The 26817-nt window shown below is 43.9% G+C and overlaps 1 protein-coding gene across 1 annotated transcript in view; it reads right to left on the reverse strand.

Moving 5' to 3' along the window:
• The window catches only part of LOC126483003 (homeobox protein araucan), a 318944-nt gene that overhangs the window by 102356 nt on the left and 189771 nt on the right, over positions 1-26817 (reverse strand). The window contains exon 3 of the mRNA XM_050106581.1: positions 19157-19278. Coding sequence (XP_049962538.1) covers positions 19157-19278 — 122 coding nt within the window. The remainder of the gene's footprint in view (positions 1-19156; positions 19279-26817) is intronic.

The raw sequence follows: 26817 nt of genomic DNA on the forward strand, positions 1-26817 counted from the left end.
ACAAACAAGCACCAAAGTTTTTGAACACGAAATATGGAAAAATAAAAAGGGTTTCTCAGTTTGAATACTTGGGGGAAATCATACAAGAAAACGGTCTGGAAGAAGCTGCAAACTAAGTTCGCTGCCATGAAATGCCGACTGCATTCACATCAACACCAAATGTTTATAATAAAAAATTAGTTTCTTAATTCAGTAAACTCGAGACATTACAGCGCTGTAGTCAAAGCTGAATGCCTTTATGGAGCAGAAACATTAATTTTAAATAGAAAGAGTGATAATGAAGAAATGTGGCCGGCCGTGGTGGCCGAGCCGTTCTAGGCGCTTCAGTTCGGAACCACGGGACTGCTACGGTCGCAGGTTCGAATCCTGCCTCGGGCATGGATGTGTGTGATGTCGTTAGGTTAGTTAGGTTTAAGTAGTTCTCAGTTCTAGGGGACTGATGACCTAAGATGTTTAGTCCCATAGTGCTCAGAGCCATTTGAAGAAATGTGAAAGATAGAAAGATTATTAGGAAAATATTAGGCTCCGAAATGAGTGTTGGAGAAAGTTATAGGCTGATAAGTAATAAGGATATAGAATACACAGACATACATGGTGACATGAGAAAAGGAAGCTTGAATTTTAGGGCACATTAAAAGAATGACACCCACTAGGTTGACAAAGGAAATAGTAGACTCCCACGAAAATAGAAGTAAGGTCAAAACTGAGCCAATTAAATGAATCGCTGCGATTGAGGAGGATGTTAAAGTAGCCGGGATAGCTCTGACAGACATTATAGACTGAAAAACACACAGACAAAAGATGCTTGATTGGAAACTTGGTCTGAGGGAAACTAGAAATCGGACTGGAACACCGTGGTCTGACGTAAGTAAGAGACTTAATTCTGAAAGGATGAAACAAATTTGGACGCAAAGGAAAGCCAACCATCAAAAGCGACATCGATTGATTATACCTCGCGTGGTCCTACAGGGCCCATACGTGAATAATAATACAAAAAAATGATTCAAATGGCTCTGAGCACTATGGGACTTAACATCTATGGTCATCAGCCCCTAGAAATCAGAACTACTTAAACCTAACTAACCTAAGGACATCACACAACACCCAGTCATCACGAGGCAGAGAAAATCCCGGAACCCGCCGGGAATCGAACCAGGGAACCCGGGCGCGGGAAGCTACCGCACGACCACAAGCTGCGGACAATAATACAAGAGTGTAAGAATCTCTCTCTCTCTCTAATGTAAGCAGGACGGCACTGTCTCTCAGGCCACAATCGTAGTTGCCTTCTCGGGCAATAAGTCTGCGAGAGAGTAACGCAGGAAAACGACACATTCAACTTGGCTATCTCCCACACGTACGAACCTACTAATGGCTGACAGATAGCAGTAATAACCATATGTATTCAGCCTTGGATCAATTGACATAATACATAATAGTACAGAAGACGTCAACTTAAGGAGGAACTCAAACATCTTACTGAAATTATTATAACATTGTAGCTCTGTAACATTACTGTTTTCTAACCTACTCTCAAAACACACACAATTATATTTTTACACCAGTCAAATCACAGATAAACCTCTCTAAATTACGGCATTATAAACAGCAAAATGCTGAGAGACTATGGTTAACTCGGAAGAGATTTCAGCATCAGCCCCACCTCGCACGACAGGACTCCCATCTTTCGAATTGGGAAGCACATGTTGTTTCGTTTGTTCCGCTGCAGTATGAAATACACGTTCCCCGACACCAGGGTTCTGAAAACTATCCTGTAACCTGGGATACCTTTTTTAATGGAATGTACGAGCATCAAAATGGCAGAAAGGAATCAAGTTGCACAGCTGAAACAAACGAAAAAACGATGTTCCATACAGTTGTACACTGGTCCTCCGAACAACATGCCACATCGTTCGAGGAGTAATTGTTATGTGCATACCACCATGACGCCAGTTCAAAAGCATATTATTCAAATGCTGACCGATTATAGCTTCTAACAAATGTCATTATTAAGGGCTGTAAATGGGGAAGTTTTCAAAAACCGAAAAGACTCACGCTACTCCATAATGTATGTAAAAAGCCCGCATCATGACCCGAACGCCTCCAGTGCTGCAGTTTGATCTACAGCTCCAGTAGTCACGAGAGACGTTTCTAAAAAAAATGTAAGCGACGGACAAGTGAAAGGACAACTATCATCGGTGGATTGTTACAACCGTTGTGCAATGTCAAGAGGCCAGATAGTCATGCATGGCGGTGTGTCTCGCCGGTGCCGCGAGAGGGCGAGCTTCACGTACACGTCATTGCCGCGAGGACGGATGGAAGTCATTCAGTGCACGCCCAAGAACGGGAAGCCGTTTCCAAGCTGGTACGCCAAGGAGCAGTCCACGGGACATCGCTAAGGGCAGCGCAGGGCATGCTCGCTGTGTGGAACGAACAACTCGACGGATAGGTTGAGGTATTTTCTCCGGCCGGAAGACGGCGATGAGAGTGGAGACGGAGAAAGGGGCTTCTGCATTTCAAGAGCGCTACCTACGTGCTTTGGTATCCGATGGCTGAATCATCGTTGTTAAGTGATCCAGTAGAGTGTAAGCGAAGACTACGAGCGGTGCCGTGAGTGAATTGGTTAACAAGTAATGACACGCATGGAAGCTCCATAGCTGTTGGATAACATGTTATGACTGTGTGTTCGCACGTTGGACATGTAAATGTGTTGTATGAAGGTGAGAGGCATATTGATTTTGTTAATTACACGCCTTCAGCGTCAATGATTTCTATGTCGTACTTCGCTGTGAACGTGACTTGTTTATAATGAATTCTTCCAGTCACGCTGAAGACAGTTTAATTAGTAGCGTTTCCCCCTTACTATAATTTTTTTTCGGCTAAAGCGCCATTCTCAAGTAAACGTCTACTAGAAAGAGACGCCCATATTGCATCCGTGAGAAAACTGTCAACTGTGTATTGCTAGACTGTTATAAGGCACGTAATTTTTATTCGTGTGGAATTTTTTTCGCGAAATACCTTTGACAGCTAGATCGACAGTTTATTCTGTAGATGCTTTATACTGTGTATATGAAGTATCAACGAGACTAAACTGTCAATTTAGCTGTCAGAATTATTTCACGAAAAAATTCCACAAAAACAGAAATTATGTGATTTGTAACAGTCTAGTAATACGTAGACAGTCGGCAGTTTAAACTGATGCAATACGGGCGTCTCTTCAATCTAGTCATTTACTTGAGAATGGCGCTATAGCGGAAACAAACTTACAGTAAGAAGCACTACTGATTAAACTGTTTGCCGGTTGCCTGGAACAATTCCTTATAAAATATCATATTATGACGTATTTTGCACTTCGGGCCCGGCTGAAAAGAAAATAGTGCCTTTTTGATAATGCCAGTTTTACAGGAAGCTTACATTGCTATCTTCCTTCGTGAGGGTGATCCATTTATATGTTATAGTGTACAGACGATTCTACAGAGATATGTGGATAGTCGGCAGTAGCTTGTAGTAGTGACAAGTTGGTGATGGGAGAATTCTTAGAGTAATTTTTGGCTTCGTGTTATGTGGCTGATGTTAATTAACTCTGAGAGCTGACTTGGTGTTCTACAGTTAACTGCAAAAGCTATATTTATCGACTTCTCCTGTCTGTGGCCAGAGTCATATATTAAAATTATTACTGTTGTTGCCCGATTCTGTGTGCGGAGACAGAGTTAGTTTTAATTCTGTTTCGCTGAATTCTGCTTCATTTCCCTGATAGCATCTTAACCGCTATTTTATTGTTTGAACCCTGCTTTCAAGAACTATATTAATTACATTGTGTTCAACTGTTGTTGCTCCGTTGTCAAGAATATTAGTTGTAAACCTGAGACCACACGTGCACAACCTGCAGCCCGAACTCCACTCCACCCAAACCCCACTCCACACCGCTAGAACTGAAGTAGGTCCATAGTTAGTTGCAAACATATGTATTCCCTACTCAATCATCAAGGTATGTCGTTTCATGATAGCCATGGTGGCTATTCTTTGCATAAGTGAACCAATGAAATGTATGGAAAACTTAACAACAAAATCCGCTCACTGCCTTTTCAATAACCAGTGTAGATTGCCAATTACACCTTCAGTATCACGCTACGGTTATTAATCGAGCGACACTCCAGAAACGACAATATTATGAAAAGCATAGACTGCTACTCACCAAACAGAGGACTGTTGGGTTGCAGAAAGACACAACAGACTGCCATATATTTGAGCTTTCGGCTATTAGGCCTCCTATCTTCTAAAGTGGAGTGTGTGTGTGTGTGTGTGTGTGTGTGTGTGTGTGTGTGTGTGTGTGTGTGTGTGCGTGTGTTCTACAGAAGAACATGCAGCCGAAAGCTCAAACGTGCATCAGACATTTTGTTGTGTCTGTTTGCTGCTCAACGTTTTATCTATACAGTTAACAGCAATTTATTCTTCCAGAAGATTTTCCACTATTTGGCACTACGGAAACATGTCAAGTTGGAAGTTATAGCACGTTCTAAATGGAATTTGCGAACTTGTAATGGAACATTTAGAGAATTATAGAAGACTATATGCAAATTATAACTAAAGCTTGCACCACACCCGGATATTGATGGCTTCTATTATGTGATATCGCAAAGACGCACCTGCCACACGTCTGTAACATTATCATCTTAACAGACAGAACTCATAGTTCACGAATCCCACAGTTTATAGGGATAAATCAAATCTATTCTTTTGCTATGAGGCACAGATCAGTGCATTTATACTAGACGAAAACTTTGCGTGGGATAGCAGGGTGTTAATAGCAGCACAGTACAGTTAAATAGCAGCGAGTGTATTCCACGAGCACTTTGCAGTTCTTTTTATCGTGGGTAAAGGAATTATTAATGAAAGTGCGCAGTGAGACCGCTAGCCCCCAATGCGAAAATAATAAGGGCCGCGTGTTGGAGGGTTCCTCGGAAACAGCGCTAACTAGTAGCGAAGCAGAGTCCATTAGCGGTTTGTGGCGACCACGGCGGCAGTGAGGGGAGTCCGGCGCTGCCCAGCACAACGCGGCACAGCGTATGGCGGGCACAATAGGCGCGGCTGATTTGCGGACGGACCTCCCCCTCGCTGCCGCCGGCACTTATTTCACGCGGACGCCCAGCAGCAGGGGTTGCGCCCCCACGCGCTGCCCTGACGCGGAAAAATTGAATTTCCTCCGCCTTGCGCCCTCAATCCGTATACCCCATCCCATCGTTTGGGTTATTCAGTGGCAGGAAGCCCTCGCAAAAGCAGTTTACCAGATTTCGATTTCTCCCCCAATATTTAAGTGAGATAGCACCTATTTGATATTTATCACCGAACACAAGAATTACATCGATCAGCAACGCTTCCTACGAATATTGGTAACGGGTCCTCTTCAAAAGTATATGTTACGTAACGTACGTTTGTGCGCGAGAAATAAAGGGTGGGGCAGTCAAAAGTAGCCCGTCCACCCCCGATTGCGAATGCAGTATTTTGACTTCTGAAATAAACAGCTACTACAACAATGGACAGTTTATGGAATTATCGATTGTTAGCAATCTTCTCTCAATAAATAGTACAGTGTATATTTTTGCGGTCTGAAAAATGACTTTCTCGACAGAAGAAAGAACTGAAATTGGGGAAGCATATATGAAAACAGGTTCGATTAAGGAACCTCGCTAAATTTTCGGGGTCAAGTATCCGGATGGAGGACTACCGACAAGGAAAGCAATACAGAGTCGGTATAAAATTTGGTGCACTTACGTATCTGTGCAAAACAGAAACTACACACAATTTCTTCAGTTCTCACTTCAGAAGTTCTTGCACATATCCTCCGAAGAATTATGCGGAACCCAAAGAAACCTCCACGGAAATTGGCCCGGCAGCCACAAGTAAATATGAGTTGCCTGCGGAAGCCGCATCGTGTGGCGGATGTGCAGCAATCACGCAAGGATGACAGTCAGAAACGTGTAGATCATCGCACTTGCCTTTTGAATAACATCAACGATGGTTTGACAGTTCGCATTACATCATGAGTTGTAAAGCATTGCTTCATCTTACCGGTCATGTCAGTTCGCATAACACAAGGTACTGCGGAACACAGAACCCTAACACTCTATATCAGCAACCTCTCCATGATGAACAAATTGGCGTTTGGTGCTGTGCAACAGGAACGAGCGTCACTGGGCCGATATTTTTTGACAATACCCTGAACACGGTTGCACATATGGAAATTTTTGATACGTTTAGTGCTAAGCTTACTGAATATGAAAGACAATGCTTATTCTTCCAGAAAGATGGTACAACATGCCACTGGTCTAAGGTATCGCTGGAAGCACTCCATTATTTCTTCAATGAGGATCAAACGGTCAGCAAATATTCCTAGCCAACACGTTCGCCGGATCTAACATACGATTTTATCCTGTGGAAACACCTGAAGAGCAACTGAGAAACAAATCCCCAAACAACACAGAAACTGAAAGACAACATCAGCCGTGAAGTTGCCGCCATCGATATCTGAACTTTACGCAAGATGTATCTCAATATGCTCAGACGTGCACAACTATGTACTGATACTGCAGGGTCTTCTACAAACTTTACTTTTCCGCTGTATTTTACATTGCAAATAAATGGTAAGTCCATTTCAGCTCTTGTTCCTGCAATTTCAGTGCGTTTCTCTATATTTACACAGGCTACTTTGATCTGCGCCGCCTTGAACATCACTTACCAATTCCCGAAAACGATCGCAACTTTCATATACACCACCTTAAATGGAAATTAAAGGAGCCAGAAGACATGGTCAGACGTCAATGTACACGTGCACGCCATCGACGGGCATATAAATATGATCAGTGTTCCAATTCTTTGGGACGGGTAGAAAGACCAACAAAGTGAATTAAAGTTGCTCGTGTTTAGTGTTGTGACCAGGCTGTTAGGGTATATAAGGAGCGGGAATAGCGTCGGATGTTGAGTGATCATTGCGGACAGGGAGACACCGCATATGAGACGGAGGAAACAGTATTTGACGGAGTTTGATAGAGGCCCCATTATGGGTCTCCATTTGACTGGCTGGTCGAATCGTGCAATATCCAGATTTGTAGGGCATTCAGATGCATCAGTGGCCCAATGTTCCGCGACAGGGGGAACGTGAGTGCAGGAATACAGGTCATCAGCTTCCTAGTCACCGCATCTGACCGCTGCAAGAGCGGATCGCTGTATTGCGAACCAAAGACATCACAATCCCTTCACATCTGCCCTGCCATCCGAGGAGGAGTAATGCATTCCCTGCAAAATGTTACATCATTCCACATTGTTGGTCGGAGACTAGCAACAACAGGACTATAGAATAATCGCCCCATGCTTGAGTGATTTTGAGGTTCTCCTGAGGCTATTAATATTTTCATATCTGTCCACGGCAGAGAAGTGTGGGACCAGCTTGGACTTCATCTCCATCAACAGCATCCAGGATCCAGGATATCAAAGAACGGTTACTGCAGTTGTGGCCAGCTTGCCTTAGGACGGCTTTTTGAAACCCTTCCCAACCGAATCGGTGCATCCGACCAGACCAGAGCGGGTACAGCACCATACTGGTAAGTGGGCTCATATTGCCAAGGTTTTCGTAAATGCGATTAGATTTTATAATAGCTGAAATGACGTCACATACCCTCTCGGCCCGTGAAGTTCCATTTAGTTTCCTACCCCTTTCTGAGTACTTTACTTTGTTGACACTGGAACGGGTTGCACTCTGTCAAAACTGAGGAGCTACTTGAATTATAAGTCCCTCAAAACTCTAGAAATCTAACAGCGGCTGGGAGAATGACGTACTGATACCATTCGCCTTCACACCGCATCCAAATGACGTCACTGACAATGGGAAGCTCAAATGCCAGCCGCCAGCGCACGGTCTTCGGGGTCATAACGTGGAATCGGTAACAGCAAATCCTTAGAATTAAGTCAATGAATTTCAGTTCATCTGCATGTGAAGTCACTAACAATACTTTGAGGGCGTTTGAGAACGACAAACGATACTCGGAGGAAGTAAAATAGGGATAGGACCATCTCGACTGCAAGATCATTGGAGACGGAGAAATGGAGAAAGGTAAGAAACAAAACGGCAGTAGCTTTAAATTGCTACCAGGCTTGTTAACGATGCTCAAGGTGAAGGCAGTGGAGAGGGAGAAAGGGGAGGAAGGGGGGGGGGGAGATCGGAGGAGATTTATTGCGTCGTATAGTCCTATCAACAGCGCGAGAGCAGAACAGTGAGTTTCACCCCCACCAATTTTCGCTATTAATGATCTAAGACTAAGCAGGTATATGGATAGGCGGAGAACGGGAAGTGTGCTGTTGTTAGGTATTTCCGGGAATATAGCGAGACTTAAATTATCACCGATGAGTACACGGAAACAGACAGACATTAGCGGAAAATGGTAACGACCAGTAGCTCGCTTTGTCCTTTTTGAAGGCGATATTTATGCAACGCAGGGCAGATACGGTCTACACGTGTCGGATGCGGGCGGCCTGAGGGCGTCATTAGGTTTCAATTACGAGCGCCGCGCTGCGCGGTGCGGTGCGGTGCGGTGAGGCGCCATTGTGACGGCGCCGGGTAATGCGTATTTGACGACGGCCGCCATTGGCTGGCGGCGCAATTAGCCTGTCCTGGACAGATAAGAGGCCGCACCACCCCTCGCCTCACTTCGATTCCCCAGGCTCACGTGCGCGCGCCACTGCTTTCCGGGGTATCCACCCTGCATGCACTGTGTTGGCCAATCCTCTTTACTAGGAAATGGGCATGTTATCACAAGAACACCATTCTAAACAGGCCGACAATACATCTACATGTCTACATCTACATGACAGCTCATACTTAAGAGTTGGCATTGTGTTTATAGAACCACTTTCAAACAATTTCGGCCCTTTGCTCTCTACAACAACATTTGGGAGAAATGAACTAAGTCTCCCCGTGTGAGTTCTGATGTCTCTTATTTTCCTACCATGGTCAGAAATATACTTTCGTATCCGGAGAACAAAGTTGGTGACAAAAATTTCCTGGAAAGATGTCGCAGCAACTAAAGCTGTTTTCGTTTTAATGATTTCCATCACAACCCGCGTATCATGTCCATGATACACTCATCCCTATTGCGCTGCCCCCCTTTGAAATTGTTCTCTGTCAGTCTTCTAACGTCCCCGTACTGTGCAGCAACACTCCAGAACAGGATGGGCAGAACAGGATGGACAAGCGTATTGTAGTGTCTCTCTTTAGTATATTTTCTGCGTCTTCTAAGTGACCTATCAACTAAACGCAGTCTTTACTTCACTTTCCACATAACATCTTACACATGATGATTCCAATTTAAGTTGTTCGTAATTTAACATTCATATGAAGGACCTTCTTGATCTTTTGGATCAAATGTCACTATTCGCATAAATCAGTGGTCTTTTCTAAACCGTTGCGCAATTCGTTTTGATCTGGTGACTTTACCATTCGGTGAACGACAGCACCTTCTACAAATAATAAAGAGAGCTGCTTACATTGTCTGCGAAATTATTTATACAGATTAAGATCAGCATATTGCTTATAATACTTCCTTGGTGAACCCAAGATATCACTTCAGTTTCACTAGATAATTTCCTGTCAGTTACTACAAACTGTGGTCTTACTGCCGATCACGAATACTTTCGCACACCTGAGACGATCCTCCATAGGCACGAAATTTGGTTAGAATCCTTATAAGAAACGGTGTCGAAAGCCTCCTAGAAGCACACAGGTATGGAAACAACCTTAGAAAATGTCGATAGTACTCATACTTCGTTAAATAAAGAGCCAGCTGTGTCTCGCAAGAACTGTATTCTGTATTTCCTGAACGAGTACTAGTTTTGTATATCGTTTTCTTCGAGATATTTCATAACGTCGAAGGCAGTGTATGTTCCCAAAATCCTCCATATCTCTATTGCAAACAGCTCAGTTTACAATCAACAGACATCACCGTCATCGTCGTGTATCACAACCACTTCCACTGATCCACGCAGCAAGGAGAAAATTTCTCAGCCTGGCGGCGAAGTACAGTCTCTAATGGCATGAGCATGAGGGTGGCTCAGAATGTAAGGTAGCAAGGGATCTCGTGGGTATGTAAACATCTTGCGTGAATTACATTCCATATCTACAAAGAAGAGACAGTCATATGGGCAGCTGTTCCGTTGCACCTCGAATTACACTTTTAAAATGCAAGCGTTGACGGATACGTGGATGACGACTGGAGTGCGGATGAGGTTTTCACGTTTAAACAGACTTCTGCTGCTCCTCTTCAACGCCATTATTGTTAGATGTTTAGCGAGCGAGTCTAAATTCATGAAAAGAGATATGGTCTTGGTGGCAGGAATTTGATACAGGCAGAATAGATGTACGAAACGAGGGTAAGTATGGGCAACTGAGCATTTCCATCTGAAGTGTTAACGTGTGTCGCGTCGGGGGATCGACTCAAGCCAATAGTCTCATTCACGTCAAGCAGCTTACACACGACCTAAACCTCTCCACTGGATGTGTAGTGCACGTCGTGGCAGGATACTGGACTACTATACGAGGTGCATTCAAGTTCTAAGGCCTCAGACTTTTTTTCTAATTGTCTACTCACCCGAAATCGATGAAACTGGCGTTACTTCTCGACGTAATCGCCCTGCAGACGTACACATTTTTCATAACGCTGACGCCATGATTCCATGGCAGCGGCGAAGGCTTCTTTAGGAGTCTGTTTTGACCACTGGAAAATCGCTGAGGCAATAGCAGCACGGCTGGTGAATGTGCGGCCACGGAGAGTGTCTTTCATTGTTGGAAAAAGCCAAAAGTCACTAGGAGCCAGGTCAGGTCAGTAGGGAGCATGAGGAATCACTTCAAAGTTGTTATCACGAAGAAACTGTTGCGTAACGTTAGCTCGATGTGCGGGTGCGTTGTCTTGGTGAAACAACACATGCGCAGCCCTTCCCGGACGTTTTTGTTGCAGTACAGGAAGGAATTTGTTCTTCAAAACATTTTCGTAGGATGCACCTGTTACCGTAGTGCCCTTTGGAACGCAATGGGTAAGGATTACGCCCTCGCTGTCCCAGAACATGGACACCATCATTTTTTCAGCACTGGCGGTTACCCGAAATTTTTTTGGTGGCGGTGAATCTGTGTGCTTCCATTGAGCTGACTGGCGCTTGGTTTCTGGATTGAAAAACGGCATCCACGTCTCATCCATTGTCACAACCGACGAAAAGAAAGTCCCATTCATGCTGTCGTTGCGCGTCAATATTGCTTGGCAACGTGCCACACGGGCAGCCATGTGGTCGTCCATCAGCATTCGTGGCACCCACATGGATGACACTTTTCGCATTTTCAGGTCGTCATGCAGGATTGTGTGCGCAGAACCCACAGAAATACCAACTCTGGAGGCGATCTGTTCAACAGTCATTCGGCGATCCCCCAAAACAATTCTCTCCACTTTCTCGAACATGTCGTCAGACAGGCTTGTGCGAGCCCGAGGTTGTGTCGGTTTGGTGTCACACGATGTTCTGCCTTCATTAAACTGTCGCACCCACGAACGCATTTTCGACACATCCATAACTCCATCACCACATGTCTCCTTCAACTGTCGATGAATTTCAATTGGTTTCACACCACGCAAATTCAGAAAACGAATGATTGCACGCTGTTCAACTAAGGAAAACGTCGCCATTTTAAGTATTTAAAACAGTTCTCATTTTCGCCGCTGGCGGTAAAATTTCATCTGCCGTACGGTGCTGCCATCTCTGGGACGTATTGACAATGAACGCGGCCTCATTTTAAAACAATGCGCATGTTTCTATCTCTTTCCAGTCCGGAGAAAAAATCGGAGGCCTTAGAACTTGAATGCACCTCGTATGATGCGTTCTCTCTCTAGGCTTGGACCCTTTTTTCATGTACAACAGTTTCGACAGACTGGTTTACCGATGGAACAAATACTAGGCAGCTGTAGTGACTAAGTGAATAACTAATATGGACGAGTGCCTTTGTAACTTTGTCTTTCTCTTTGATTTCCTGAATCAATCTTCCATGCCAGAAGATTTGGTACTTTCCTTCCTGCACCACTCTTGCAATCCAGGCTCATGTCAACGCATTTTCCGTCCATTTGGTCCATTAGATTGTCACTCTATCCCAGTGGTTTCCAACCTTTCTGAGACCATTATACATGAGTGTAGTCATATGTTAGCTAGAATCCTCCCACCATTCTCCCCGGACCCAGTGCCCCATCTTGATAATTAGAGCCTAACTTAACTTTAGAATGGAAAGTCATTGAGGCAACTGGTACGACTTGTTTCTAGCACCCTTTTTCAGAGTAATGACGCAATTCTCAGTGCATCACGAGTGCTACCCCCAACTCCTCCTCAGAGCAGAAAGCTATTCATAATGAGGGCTGACACTTGTGGCAAAGTAAGCTTCCTTTGAACCACTCGTCTCCTGGCCGACACTGTCTTCATCCACACCCTGCACCCCATTTGCAATTAATAAAATTAAATAATATCCACTATACTTAGGCCAACTGTCTCTAAATCACCTGATCGTTAACTCCTTACTTCTGAACGGGCGGAAATTGAAATACTTTAGCCTGCCAGTGCTTTGCTTCTAGCCATAGGTAATAGTAAGGTGTAGGTCCTAAAGCAGTGTATTAGCCTCTACACAGTTACTGCTGTGTACTGCTGTCAGCTGGTTGTTCAAAAAATGGCTCTGAGCACTATGGGACTTAACATCTATGGTCATCAGTCCCCTAGAACTTAGAACTACTTAAACCTAACTAACCTAAGGACATCACACAACACCCAGTCTTCGCGAGGCAGAGAAAACCCCTGACCCCGCCGGGAATCGAACCCGGGAACCCGGGCGCGTGAAGCGAGAACGCTACCGGACGACCACGAGCTGCGGACAGTTGGTTGTTGCGAAGTGAATAATGAAGTAATTTCTGGTGCACTGCAGGAACTACATACAAACTGGAGGATGCATTTTCGTGAGATATTTAAGCATATGTGATTATAGGGTAAATCAAGGTAATAACGCCGTGCAGTTTTAACGCCATGTGCAGTTTCATGGCCAGTTTGCTACGGAAGACCACTGAAACAGACCTGAATTACTGTTGCGGAGGCTTCGATGACATTTAACATCCCGCGAAGAACTCTTCGAGACTGGCTGACCAAGTATGAGGGAAGATGTCAACTAGGGAAATTGGCCGTAATCCAAAACAGCAATTCTCAGTAGACGGTTATTCAATAACGATTCATTAGCAGCGTTGACTTCGGGTCTTGCTAATTCTGGCAAGAAAACTTCAGTCAGAGCACACTCCACGTCCCGCACAAAGGATCTCTACTGTGGTGACTATGGAGGCTACTTCTACGACAGAAGCTGCAAGAAGGATTGGATTCAGTGCACACAATGTAAAACATGGTGTCATGAAACATGTGATAATGGATCTGTAGAAACATGAGGGCTGTGTACATTCTGCAAATATGGCTGTGATAAACCTGAAAGTGACTGGATTAGAAGTTCGTTGTATGCTTAAATTTTGCACTTTTGGCATAATTGTTGAATTATCACTTCTATTTTTGGTTGCAGTTACGTATTTGTTTCATTTCTGATTAGGAACGTTGGGTGCCATAAATGAGAGTGAGTTTCAAACTGGCGTTATTACAGTCACTACGTCTTACAACCACCAGTCTTCCCTTTCCTACATAAAAGCTGTACCTAAAAATATTAAATATAGGCCACTTTTTTAAAAAAGGAATCCATAAAGGAGGTGTTACCGTATAACTCTTTAAAAATTAGACATTTTGCATATCTCTATACAACTTTAGACACAATTAACTGAATGCATGCGTTATTACCTTTAGTTTCCCTACGTTTCAATATTTGTGTAGTAGTTGTGAAAGACTTGAGTCCAAATATCCTTTGAGTGTTAATGGGTTGTATTCTGTTTGTAAGTATCCCACACAGCAACATAGCATTTCTTTTGTTTCTCTACAAATTTCGTAAAGTCAAGTCTTTGACACTGTTGTGACTGATGACATGTTTCCGACGAATTAACCTTGCTTATATTTTTTCATACTGTTATTGTGCCGTCGGCTGGCCTTTGGCCAGTGTCACTAGCTCACAGACCTCACAAGAGAAACTCCCCATCCCAACCCCCCCCCCCCCCCCCCAGGTTTAGTGGTAAGATCGTCAAGTTCACAGCCCGTCCAAAACTGAACACAGATCAAGCATGGAAACAGGAAGAAGATTTTCGCACTTCAGCACACTTTATTCCTGTTTTCACGCTTGATTTGCGTACAGTTTTTGACGCAGTATCCGTTGGGCCATCTTACCACTAAATCTAAAACGGGTGCGATGGGGAATTTTCCTTGTCAGCAACCTTAATTGCGCAGAAGAAGTATTAAAAATCTATTTTTCGTCACTGTTGTTGTTAACGGTGCCTGCTGGTGAGACAACAAGCTGACATGTTGCAGGCAATTAGCGTGTTGTGCAACGGATAAACATTTTAAGCCCAGCTTGAGAAACACGTGCTACAGAAGGCATGCTGGATCAGATAGCATCGCGCATGTTCTCCAGTGTGGTGACGCGCACGCAGCCTAGGCAAACGCGTGCGACCATTAATATGGGAAGGGCGTCAAGCTCCGTCTGAGACGGCCGTTTACGTCTGCAGGCGTGGTGTACAGTTTGCCAGCTCGCGTCGCTAGCAGCAGGAAGCCCGCGCCGTCGCGTGTCTCCCTGTGCGCTCCAGCGTGGCGTGGCGTAGCCTGCCTTGCCGTGCTCATTGGCAGTTGGGGCCGCGTGGCGAGTTGCGGGTTGCGTGCGCCGCGCCCGCAGGGGCTGCCTGCCTGCCATTAAGATTTCCAGACGCTGCTCTCTGCAGATGAATGGCCGCAACTGTGGACGGGGGCCCACGACTCAGCTGTGCAACACCGGGCTACTTCCTCTCCATCCCAGATAACTCCCTACCTACAGCTAAACAGAAATCTGTCTATACAGAGGTCATTGCCTTTCGACACGAATTCGAATAGTACACAGAGTGAAAATTATTTAAACGGACGAGCTTTGGCAGGGTGAATGAGACACAAAACAAATATTTTTTCTCTCGTGTCATATTCTTCCGTGAGGATTTTTTAAACAGGTACACGGGTTTTCTGTGGTGAAAATTAAAGTAAGGTTGTATGGGACAATAAAACACTTTTTCTCATGTGTTTTCGTGTGTGGACAAAATGTGACACAACGAAGTTCAAATTCTTTATTACCATAGGACAATAACATCAACACAACATAATCAATTCAGTTACAGCATATGCTCAAAAATGCCCCCATTGACTTGCAAACAGAGGTTAACCAGTGGGTCAAGTTCTGTCTAATACGGTCAAAGGCAACAGGAGTGTCTTTAATTCCTGCTGCTGCTGCTAGCCGGGCAACCAAATTCTCTTCTGTTTCAACAGGGGTTTTCTGCACAACATTGCACAACTCTCCGTGCACCAAAAAAGTGCAGAGAGGTCAAATAAAGAGCTCGAGTAAGCCATGGTACAGGACATTGGAACTAATCCACTTTCCTGGAATCTGTCGCTACCAGAATCGACGCACAGGACGACTAAAGCGTAGCAGCAACCCGTCATGCTAGAACCACGTGTGCTTTTCTTTAGCGAGTGGTACGTCATCCATTAACGCTCTGGGAAGTAAATTTTAATAATGCCAGTCATTTAATAACCTAGACAGGAGATACGGAGTCATCACCAACAACATCTGCCCACACATTAACGTAGAACCGCAACCGATTACCTCGAGTAAATTTGGCATGTGGATTAACCTCACTCAAAGCATGAGAACTGTTGACGTTGAATACCCCATCACGCCCGAACGATCCTTCATCTGAAAACACCTCAGATGATTGAAGTGTAGGAGGCATTATACACCGTTCCACGTAACACTGCGAACCTTTGCTCTGAGTGGTTAATCATATAGTTCCACGTTGTTCAGCCGCTGTAGTGAAATGGATGTCCACAGCTCGTGGTCGTGCGTAGCATTCTCGCTTCCCACGCCCGAGTTCGATTCCCGGCTGGTTCAAAATGGTTCAAATGGCCCTGAGCACTATGGGACTTAACTTCTGAGGTCATCAGTCCCCTAGAACTTAGAACTACTTAAATCTAACTAACCTAAGGACATCACACACATCCATGCCCGAGGCAGGATTCGAACCTGCGACCGTAGCGGCCGCGCTGTTCCAGACTGTAGCGCCTAGAACCGCTAGGGCACAACGGCCGGCTTCCCGGCGGGGTCAGGGATTTTCTCTGCCTCGTCATGACTGGGTGTTGTGTGATGTCCTTAGGTTAGTTAGGTTTAAGTAGTTCTAAGTTCTAGGGGACTGATGACCATAGATGTTAAGTCCCATAGTGCTCAGAGCCATTTGAACCATTTTTTTTTTTAAATGGATTAACTATTTCTGATGGAGGACGTTTCTTACCTTTGATTTGGCTTACATGTTTTGCTCAATTGCACACTTGCTGAGTGCGATTAGGCCCTACGCCCTCTGCCGGATTAAAAAATGCTCAAGGTATCATTACATTAGAGAATTTATTTATTTATTTATTATTATTATTATTTTTTTTTTTTTTTTTTTTTTTTTTTTTTTGCCTCGTGTAGCCTCCCAGAGTATGTCGGTTTAGATGATTTTCACCCTGTATATCATACTGTCTACCAAAAGACTAGCGACTCTACATTCAATAAAGCATCACTGTAACTACTAACCCCCTCTGCATCTGAGTTATTCGGTTTTGTTTAACGCAGTTACAAGTAACTTTTTCTGTCTAATCACTGCAAATTATTGTGCTTTTTGCCAAGCCCATTTTTCTGCCCCTTGGTAATGGAGATTTCTGGCCTCTTATGCTTGCCTACCGCATGCGTCGTACCCGCAATGTAATTGATATATTACTGGCTATGTCTCCCATGACTCCTCCTACCATTGTAGTTGGCGAAGGTTTGCAGTCTTCTTACCCAGTCGGATTTTGCACCACGTGAGTATGGAAAACAATTGTTGTTCGTCCAACGGAAGGCACCAGATACGTCTAATAGGAAGAAAGCGTACATGCTCCCTAGCTTTCTTTGCTGGGATTAAAATTTTAAAATACCTTATCGATAACGATATCTTTAACGATGGTGCCCAAGCTTGCTTAACGATAGGGCGGATGACTGGCTTAACTTCCTTGACCGAATGAAGCGATAGATATTGCTCGGTGAGCTTGCTGTTGACAAACATTAACTCAACTTTCCTATTTTGCCGTTCCATCGGCATGTGTATCTTATCTTCCCACAGCTGTTAAAAACAAGGAAAACAGCATGTGTCGAAGTTTTCCTTTGATACAACGCAGTGTAGCAAATAAGATTTGAGTGACACTTTGACTTAGTCTTATTACACTCGAGAACAACTTTGTGTCAAATAGGTTTCATTAAATACGGGGACTGTTGCGCTTCTACATCTTTTATGAAAGGAGCGTGTTCCTGCTGTCCATAAAAGACCGACTTTTTGACGATGTAATACGTGCTTTAAGCTCTGCGTTAGGAAATAGTAATCGGGGGGAAGTAACAGTCGCGTCCACTATCACATGGTAACTGTCACCGATTTTGGTACTAGAAGACGATGGACTACAAATTGAAGTCAGTCCCTCTATAACACCAAACCAATTACGAATCTGTGGTAGAGCTTCAGTTTCTTTGGAATAAAAAAAATGGTTCTCTTCATGGAGCGGTACATCGAATGCCTGCAGTAGAATCTGCGTCATAAGGAGTATATCCACAGCTGTCCTGTTGAATCTATGAATGTTTGATTGACAGAGCCAAGCAAATTATCGTGACAGCGAATAATGAAGTGAAACTAAAGTGACATTCGTGTGTCCCAAGGAAGCGTCTTGGGACCTCCAGTGTTCTCAATGTATACGATTGATTTTGAGATACGGTCAGCAATGTTCTAAGATTGTTAGTTCATGGTGCTGTTGTGTACAAGGAAGTACCGTCGTTGGATGATCGTAAGAAAATGAAAAACATTATAGCGATATTTCCACTTCGTGTAATGAATGGCAACTTTCTCTGTATATTTGGATAAATGTAAGATCGTGCGTATGACAAAGAAATGTCCCGATATAATCGGATTACAAAATTAGGAATGAATCTCTAGCGCTCGCCATAGCGTTTAAATATGTAGAGGTAATACTAGCAAGAGGTATGTATCTCGTGGAAATCGGGTTTTCTGCCGGATATCAGCGTCTTCCAGACACGATATTTCGACGTCATTACTTGACGTCTTCATCAGGTGTTTGGAAGACGCTGATATCCGGCAGAAAACCCGATTTCCACGAGATGTCATCAAATCGTCGGGAAAGTCTAAGAAATTACAAGAGGTATGTAATGGAACGAAGGCGCAAAATCGGTATTTAGAAAGATGGATGTAAGATTTCGATTTGTTGACAGGGTTGTGCGAGAATCAATGCATCTGCAAACTAAATCGTACCCAAGACGCAAGAGCAGCCAGTTCTGAAATATTGTTCAAATGTTTGGTGTCATTGCGAAGTAAGCATGACAACTCACACAAAAACTTCAGAGACTTGCTGATGGGGTACCGACGGGTTGGTATAGCGCATACGAAAGTGTAACAGAAATTCTCGGGGAAGTTAAATGGAAATTTCTGAAAGAATGAAGAAGTCGGTCTCACGAAGTTTAAGAGAATGAAAAAATGTGACATTTCTTCTTCACGATCGTACACCTCAAGTAGGACTCATGAAAGGAGCACGAGAGAGATTGGAGCGAGCTCGCAGGTATATCAAGTGTGTCTTTTTTCTCGCTCAGTACGCCAATCGAAAAGCACAGAAAATCGCTGCTGGTATGAAGCATCCTTCGCCACGCACTGCAGGGTGGATTGTGGAGTGTATATGTTGATATCGAGAGCTAAGTATGTATAATAACACGTTAAGCAGATTGTTCTGTAAGATGGTTTTGGAATTCATCTGCAGGTTTAAAAAAGGCAGTGACGCGTGGTGGTGCAGAGGCACAGTTCCGGTGAGCGACGCGCGTCACGGAAGCACTGTGAGAGAGAAAGACAGAGAGTGTATCTAGTGGACTCACCCGTAGGCGGCGAGCGTGGGGTCGTACGGGTAGTAGCCGGTGGTGGGCTGCAGGCCGGCGCTCGTCCACGCGCCCATGTCTGCCGCCGCCGAGCCGCTGTCCTTCAGCGCGTACGGGTTGCTCTGCCAACACAAAAGCCGCAACGCGCGTTGCCTTCTCAAGCCGCTCGCAGCAGAGCACTGTGCACAACCATTGTAGTAGTCGTCACGAAACTGTACGGGTTAAGGTCATCTCGCCTATGTACAGAATTGCCATTTAGACTTAATTTCAGTTGTTAGTACAAAAAAGAAGTCCAAAATAAATACTAAACAATTCTACTTTTAGTCTAGAATAAGATATATAGTTTCCTGAAGTAAACTCTTGCCAGTCACTACGAAAAACCAAGTGTTACAATTAATTTTGAAGAAAAGTATTTCTTTACTTCAACCCCTGGGAGAAATGGGAGCACTATGGGACTTAACATCTGAGGTCATCAGTCTCCTAGAACTTAGAACTACTCAAACCTAACTAACTTAAGGACATCACACACAACCATGCCCGAAGCAGGATTCGAACCTGCGACCGTAGCGGTCGCGCGGTTCCAGACTGAAGCGCCTAGCACCGCTCGGCCACTGCGGTCGGCCCCTGGGAGAAGCCAGAAGCACTAACATGTTTGGAATGAAAAAATGTATGAACATTCGCAGAGTGTATAGATGCAAGTGATACAAAATTTACCAAGACAGCAGAGATAAAAAAACTAAATATCTTAACAGGCGTGAAATTCTTTCGCCCGTGTAACGAAGAACGTAGTCGCTGATGAATATGCGTTCGTACAAGCTTTCTGCGAGGCCGTCGTTCAGGAAGTTGTTAAATTAATTCTGGAATTATTTGAGATAAGAATGTTGTAATGTGTCACCAATGAACACGATATATTTACGGGAGACTCCGTGTAGGGAAGCTTGCGATGACTTTCATACCGCTGCCAGTATTCTTGTACCGACGTCTCGCCTTAAAAGGACCAAGAACATACCCTTCATCCCGAAAAGACAATATTCGTAGCTGTTAGGCACTCATCATCACCACCTAATCACCCAAAGCACTGATATACACTGGATAGAAGTAGATACAGGTAGTTTCAGGCAACCATTACCATTGGGTCGTGCCAAATTCATTTCTTCGTATGGTCCTACGAAGCCTAAACTTCGTCCAAGTAAACTAATAGCACACTCTCTTCGGAGCCCGTGTACTCAATTTCGTGCTGTAGTTGCGCAGTGATTCATTGGCCGCAACATACTCTCCTCTACTGTATTGTTGTAACTGCCCTGCAGACCACTTGTTTATTAAAATCGTACATCTGAGTGAATATATTTTGTCGTTGTTATCCCTTTCGTGGTGAACAGAAGACATCACTCACACCTACAGCCCTTCAAGAAGTTAGGATGCAGCTAAAACATTGCACAGTTCTTTCTTAGACCCCACATACTTCTGCCGTTCATTTCTGTGATCTGGCAAAGTTTCGTCATGAGAAAGTTTGCTGAAAGACTTTGAGACATTATATATTACATATTTAGTTCGTTTTCTAATGTAAACTCCGTTCCAGCACACACAAAGGAGACTTGGACAGGCAACTATGCAATTCACAGAACACTGCTACTCAGTACCGTATCTATAATGCAGGATAAGTCCGCGAAAATTAAACACGCAGAAGTATCAATTTGTCGCACTAACCAGCCAACCTCATACGACGTTTCTTGATAAGGAGCGAACCGGGGTGAGACGTGAGGAGATGACATGGGCGACTTTGAACAGCCTCGTTTCATAACGGCAACTACACGACCTAAAACCTGCACGACATCTTACGAACTAATCGTACAAACCACTCATCTGTGACTTTCCCGATGGCAAAGAGCAGAACCAAATTTCGCTGATGAAATGTGTCCTCTCCTTCTTCAAGCCTACGACTTAGATTATTAGCCATTCTTTCCTCTTGGTATTTACCGCAGCTAACATTCCTACTGGCTAAAGCTCCAAATGTGTCGATCAAAAGCATACTTAACGTAAACTGAAAAACAAAAATTCTTTCGAAATTATGTCTCGCCCTATCCATTGTCATCAGCGTAAAATTCCAGTTGTCCAAGAACCTTAGTAGCAGTTCACTGCAACTATCAGCATTAATTTTACTACCACCACTGCTTCACTTGAATTACTAGCATTTGCAAGACTAAGACTGAATAGCCTTCATCATTTCTTTATGGAGCGTAATTGCTATCAGAAGAGGGTTTGTTTAAGTCGTAGGAATTTCAACTGATTTAATACTATCTTCCATCTCTTTCTATCTTAAATGTGAGTGTATGCTTTCCCGGCGTATACAGCTGGCGAAGAGTTCTCGGGCTTCCAGCCGGGTGGCGGTGTCTTCAAACAGCGACGTTTCGACGAGTGACATACTCATCATCTTCTGGCGAAGAAGATGATGAGTATGTCACTCGTCGAAACGTCGCTGTTTGAAGACACCGCCACCCGGCTGGAAGCCCGAGAAATCTTTCTATCTTGTCGTTGCCTGCTCATCTGTCCTCAACTCCTACACCCAAAATCCTCTATAATCTCTCCCTAGTATTCCACTCTTCATTTACCTCCTCTATTGTTTCTTCTATTGCCCGATTAACAAATGAGCGGTTGATCTTTCCCTTCTCCTAGCAATGATTTCCATAGACTTCTTTCCTTGCCTATTCTTCTTGGCACATCTTGATTTTTAGTACTGCTTAATTTCGTACTAATCATACCTAACTGGACTTTATGGCACCGGAATGAAGTTATACATCGGGGAACGTTTCACACGAATTACTGATTAAACGTAACAGACAATAATATTGCCATTTTAAAGCAGTTCGTTCAGAAAGGCGACATTGCTCCAGTACATCGCTACAAGCCTACGAAGACACCTCGGAGTACGCAGAACTCCCAAAAAACCTGAATGCTTTCAAACGATATGAAAATTACCTTTTGTCTGTCAAGAAAAGAATGGACTGAGTTGCACCTTTGTACTACTATACTGCATAATCCAGCAGTAGCTGTTACAGTAAAACAGAGAACATAAATCGAGAAAATTAAGCGAGTTGTTACCATAATCAAGATGCACAACACTGTCGTAATCATTGAAGACGATACGGCAGTTGGTGTTGTGATGGGCGTCTCGTAAGTCGAATGGTACCAAGACGACATTTAACCTAGGAAGATCGCTGAAGAGCTTGGTTGGGTCGTTTTGAGGGAAGAGACCAAACTACGAGGTCGTCGGTCTCATCAGATTACGGAAGGACGGGGAAGGAATTCGACCGTGCCCTTTCAAAGGAACCATCCCGGCATTTTCCTGGAGCGATTTAGGAAAATCACGGAAAACTTAAGTCAGGTTGGCCGGACGCGGGATTGAACCGTCGTCCTCCCGAATGCGATTCCAGTGTGCTAACCACTGTGTCACCTCGCTCGGTTCGCTGAAGAGCCACTGGCAGTTTTGAAGCAGGGCAGATACACGACAAGTGGCCAGCGAGCCGTGTACACGCACCTCCCAGCACGTGCATGTACCCATTACCGTACATCAAATCAGCTCAAAGGTGTGCCTTCGGACGGGGTAGTGTGATATCTCAAAGTATTTCCGTGTAAGAAATCGACTGTTTTGCTTTATGAAGATGATATTCTTTGTAATAATGTATGTATTTGGGGTATTACAGCATACAAGGTGACAATGGCGGACCACTTAGGGCTCGTCCATAAAATACGCCATCAGCACTAAATTCAGCGGCTGGACGGAAGACACGGTATTTCGACCCGACTCCTACGTTTGGAAGAAGATCGCTGTTCAACATTCTGTCGACGTCGACGTCATTACTGACGGGGAACAAACAACGAGGTCATTGGTCATGGAGTAGGAACTTCGATTTGACGAAGATGGGTAAGAAAATCAAACGCAGGAACCACACTGGTACCAGCAGTGAGTGACTTAAGGAAGTCACTGATATCCTATAACCAAACGGCTAAATTTGGATTTGACTCCCAATATTCATAACTGCGAATCTAGAGTTTTCATTCTTCGACAGCTCAGTTGACAGCAATATAAAGAGATTTCTTGGTTCACTGCGTATTTTTAACAATACAAAGTACATAAGAAATTAATATTACGAAATCAAACAGTTTTTTATGTTGTAATTTCACTGTTAAGGGGGTGAAATGCATCGCAAGATGACCCACTATAGTGTTGATACTTACGTACCTTTTCTTTTCGTTGGGTTTCAGTAAATCCTGATCGGAAAGTTTTAGGTAAACAGACCAGATATACGTGAAGAGGAGTATTTTGAATACATTATTTCGTGTTACGTCTAAATTCGTTGTCTCACGGGAGCTTCTAGAAATCTATACCTATATGAAATATTTGTTTATGCATGAAGTATAACCCAATCCAAAACATTACTCTCTTTCGGCTTCAAAAGACAAGGCAGCTGGTATGTATCTTACAACCACTTGATGTGGAATTATAGGTAGCTCCAGATATCTACACATAAGAAACATTATTGTTCTAAAATGAAACTTCCTGGCAGATTAAAACTGTGTGCCCGACCGAGACTCGAACTCGGGACCTTTGCCTTTCGCGGGCAAGTGCTCTACCATCTGAGCTACCGAAGCACGACTCACGCCCGGTACTCACAGCTTTACTTCTGCCAGTATCTCGTCTCCTACCTTCCAAACTTTACAGAAGCTCTCCTTCTGTAAAGTTTGGAAGGTAGAAGACGAGATACTGGCAGAGGTAAAGCTGTGAGTACCGGGCGTGAGTCGTGTTTCGGTAGCTCAGATGGTAGAGCACTTGCCCGCGAAAGGCAAAGGTCCCGAGTTCGAGTATCGGTCGGGCACACAGTTTCAATCTGCCAGGAAGTTTCATATCAGCGCACACTCCGCTGCAGAGTGAAAATCTCATTCTGGATTATTGTTCAAGTTTATGAGAGGGAAGTTTATAAGTTAAGGACTGGTGCTCGATGAACTTCAAGAGGTGTTTGACGCTATCACTAATCGGAAAACTTGTGGAAGTGGATATCATCTACAATTCATCAGCTTTTCAAACTGCCTTAGCACTATTCTAACATATTGGTGTGTGGAGCTGTCCTATAAGGAAACACAAATTAGTTCGGGAAGAAAGAATGAAGCATGAAGAGCTCAGCAATAATGTTCATGCAATCTAACGTTTAAATGATTTTTTTCTAATGACTGACGGGTCTCACACACCCGAGAGATCAAGAGAATTATGCTGATGTAACCGGCCAGATACAGAATGCAATGGTGTCGTTCTTTCGGAAGAAGGCTGTTAAATGGTCTCCGACCACCTACGACATCTTTCGCATATAGAGTTCACCATTTTTCGTGACGGCTGTACATAATAACGCTATTAGTTCGCTCGCAACTGAATTTATCTAGGCTGTTTACAGATAAGTAACGTCTCCAAATGGTCGACACTCTCTAATCGATTCTTTCTACTGCTCGGAATTCTCTCTTCCTTGATGGAAATTTCACACTTAAGTTTCTTATGTTACTACTTTGCTGTAGGAACACCATGACATAGACGGCTTCATACAGAACATCTAACATCCGGGAAGCAGTCACAACAGCGTGAGTTTTCTAGACGGATTGTTGATTATATTTTCATGCGCATGATTCAACCAATGTGACTTAAGGCGCGGTGCAGGCACTTTGTATTGGATGCCACTTGATTGATCACTTAGCAGCGAGTGGACCGATGAACTTTGCGTCCCCATCTAACGGACTTCAACAGTGTCACGAGATGGTTTTGAATTTAACCAGGACTTCAGTGCAGAATCCGGCGGGTAAAATTGCAAGCCATAGCCTCTACTATCTTTGCTGGCCAATTTGTGCAGATGAAAAATTTTTCACCACTGGAATTCGAACCTGCTATCTTCATGTCCACCGGCACTGCACAGACGTGCGTCAGCAAACTAAGGTACAGAGAAGAGTACGTAATCGCGTATACTACATTAACGAAGCTTCGTGGGATGCTAATTTTCGTAGTAGAAAGTAATATGGTCCCAGGAATATGGCGTAAGGAATGACCCTGGTTGATTCGGTTCGCTACGCGCCGCGTGACACGACTCGCAGACCGCGGATGTGACGCGAGGCGAAGCGGCGCGGCGCCCCCGCGGCGACCGACCCCTCGCCGCTTTGTGGTCCGCGGGCAGCTCGCGGCAGTCGCCAGTTATTTACTGTGACAACTCCATAATGGCAGCCGCGCCTATCTGCCCGCTCCATCGTACACACAATTAGCGTCACTAACGCTCGGCCACCCCTAATTTATAACGGACTCCTACCAGGGAACGGGGATAAAAATGTTATTACTTCCCCTCGAATAAAAACTCCACAGGGGTCGACAATTATTTTACTTGTTCATGAGACGTTACTACACAAGAGAAGACACAAAATAATGAATGTGAAAGGTGCATATATAGTTACTAGTAATATGTTACCGCGAGGTGGGACTGAGAGGAACGTTTTTTAACGAAGGGACCTCTGGCACGAGGCCCCTAACTACCAAAAAATGAGTCCGAAAGAACCTATATAGTCTAGTGATACTGCTCCAGGACGCATCCTGACACCAGTTTACTCACAAACAAACAAACGCGTAGTTTATTGGCTGTTAATTTATTAGGCTGCAGTTTTATAAAAGGAAACTACTTTTTCGTGTGTTTAACAGACACCAATATTAAATTATGCACCCATTGTAACTGGAATAGAAAGGATGAAAACTATAAATACGCGGATGATCATGCAGTGTTGGCGAAGTCAGAAGAGGGGTTACAGCATTAGATATTGAAGAGTATTGCAAGAAGGAACGACGAGTATGGATACAAGATAAATGTAGAAAATATGAATGTGATGAGAAAAAACTAATAGGAAGTTCCAGTTAACATGTTCTTGGACAGAAAAAAGCTGTAATAAGTGTAATCCTTTCCGCACCAGAGTACTTGAAATGACATAGAACGGAACGAAAGAGAACCTTTGAGAATGTGAAGCAATTACTAACATCTAGAGCAATACCAAACGAGCAAAGGAAAAAATAATTATGTCTTGAGTACAGTGAATCACGTACATTTGCAAAGAAGGATATTCATAATGTTTTGAAACGTCGCTACATAGAAGAGTGCTTAAGGTGAAGTCGACTGGCTGACGTAAGAACGAAGAAGTAACGAAGACAATAGTTTATTGGAAGCGACTAAAAAGAGAAAAATATCTTGGATGGGACTTGGAAATGCTCTACAACAATGAACTATAGAGGAAAAGTGGAAGGAATGAGAGAAAGAGAATTGAAATGATGCTCAGCATTAAAAATGGACGAACATGCTATCACATGAAGGAAGATGTTCAGAACACAACATGGGAAGACCCTCGTTGAAATCCTCCTTGAGACAGATACACTAAAGAAGAATAACAGACCACCACCAGCACCACCACCACCACCACCACCACCACCACCACCACTGGGGTGAGGAGGAGACGGTCTAATAGAAGATTGGAATAAATGCATACAGGGCAACGTCGGGAACTCAGCCAGTACAGAGATAAAGAATGGGAAATACATAATATTTTTTTCTGTTAATACGTTATATAAAGAAAAGACATTCTGCGTCTCCAGA

This window comes from Schistocerca serialis, chromosome 1 (assembly GCF_023864345.2).
Source record: "Schistocerca serialis cubense isolate TAMUIC-IGC-003099 chromosome 1, iqSchSeri2.2, whole genome shotgun sequence".
Classification (NCBI taxonomy): Eukaryota; Metazoa; Arthropoda; class Insecta; order Orthoptera; family Acrididae; genus Schistocerca; species Schistocerca serialis.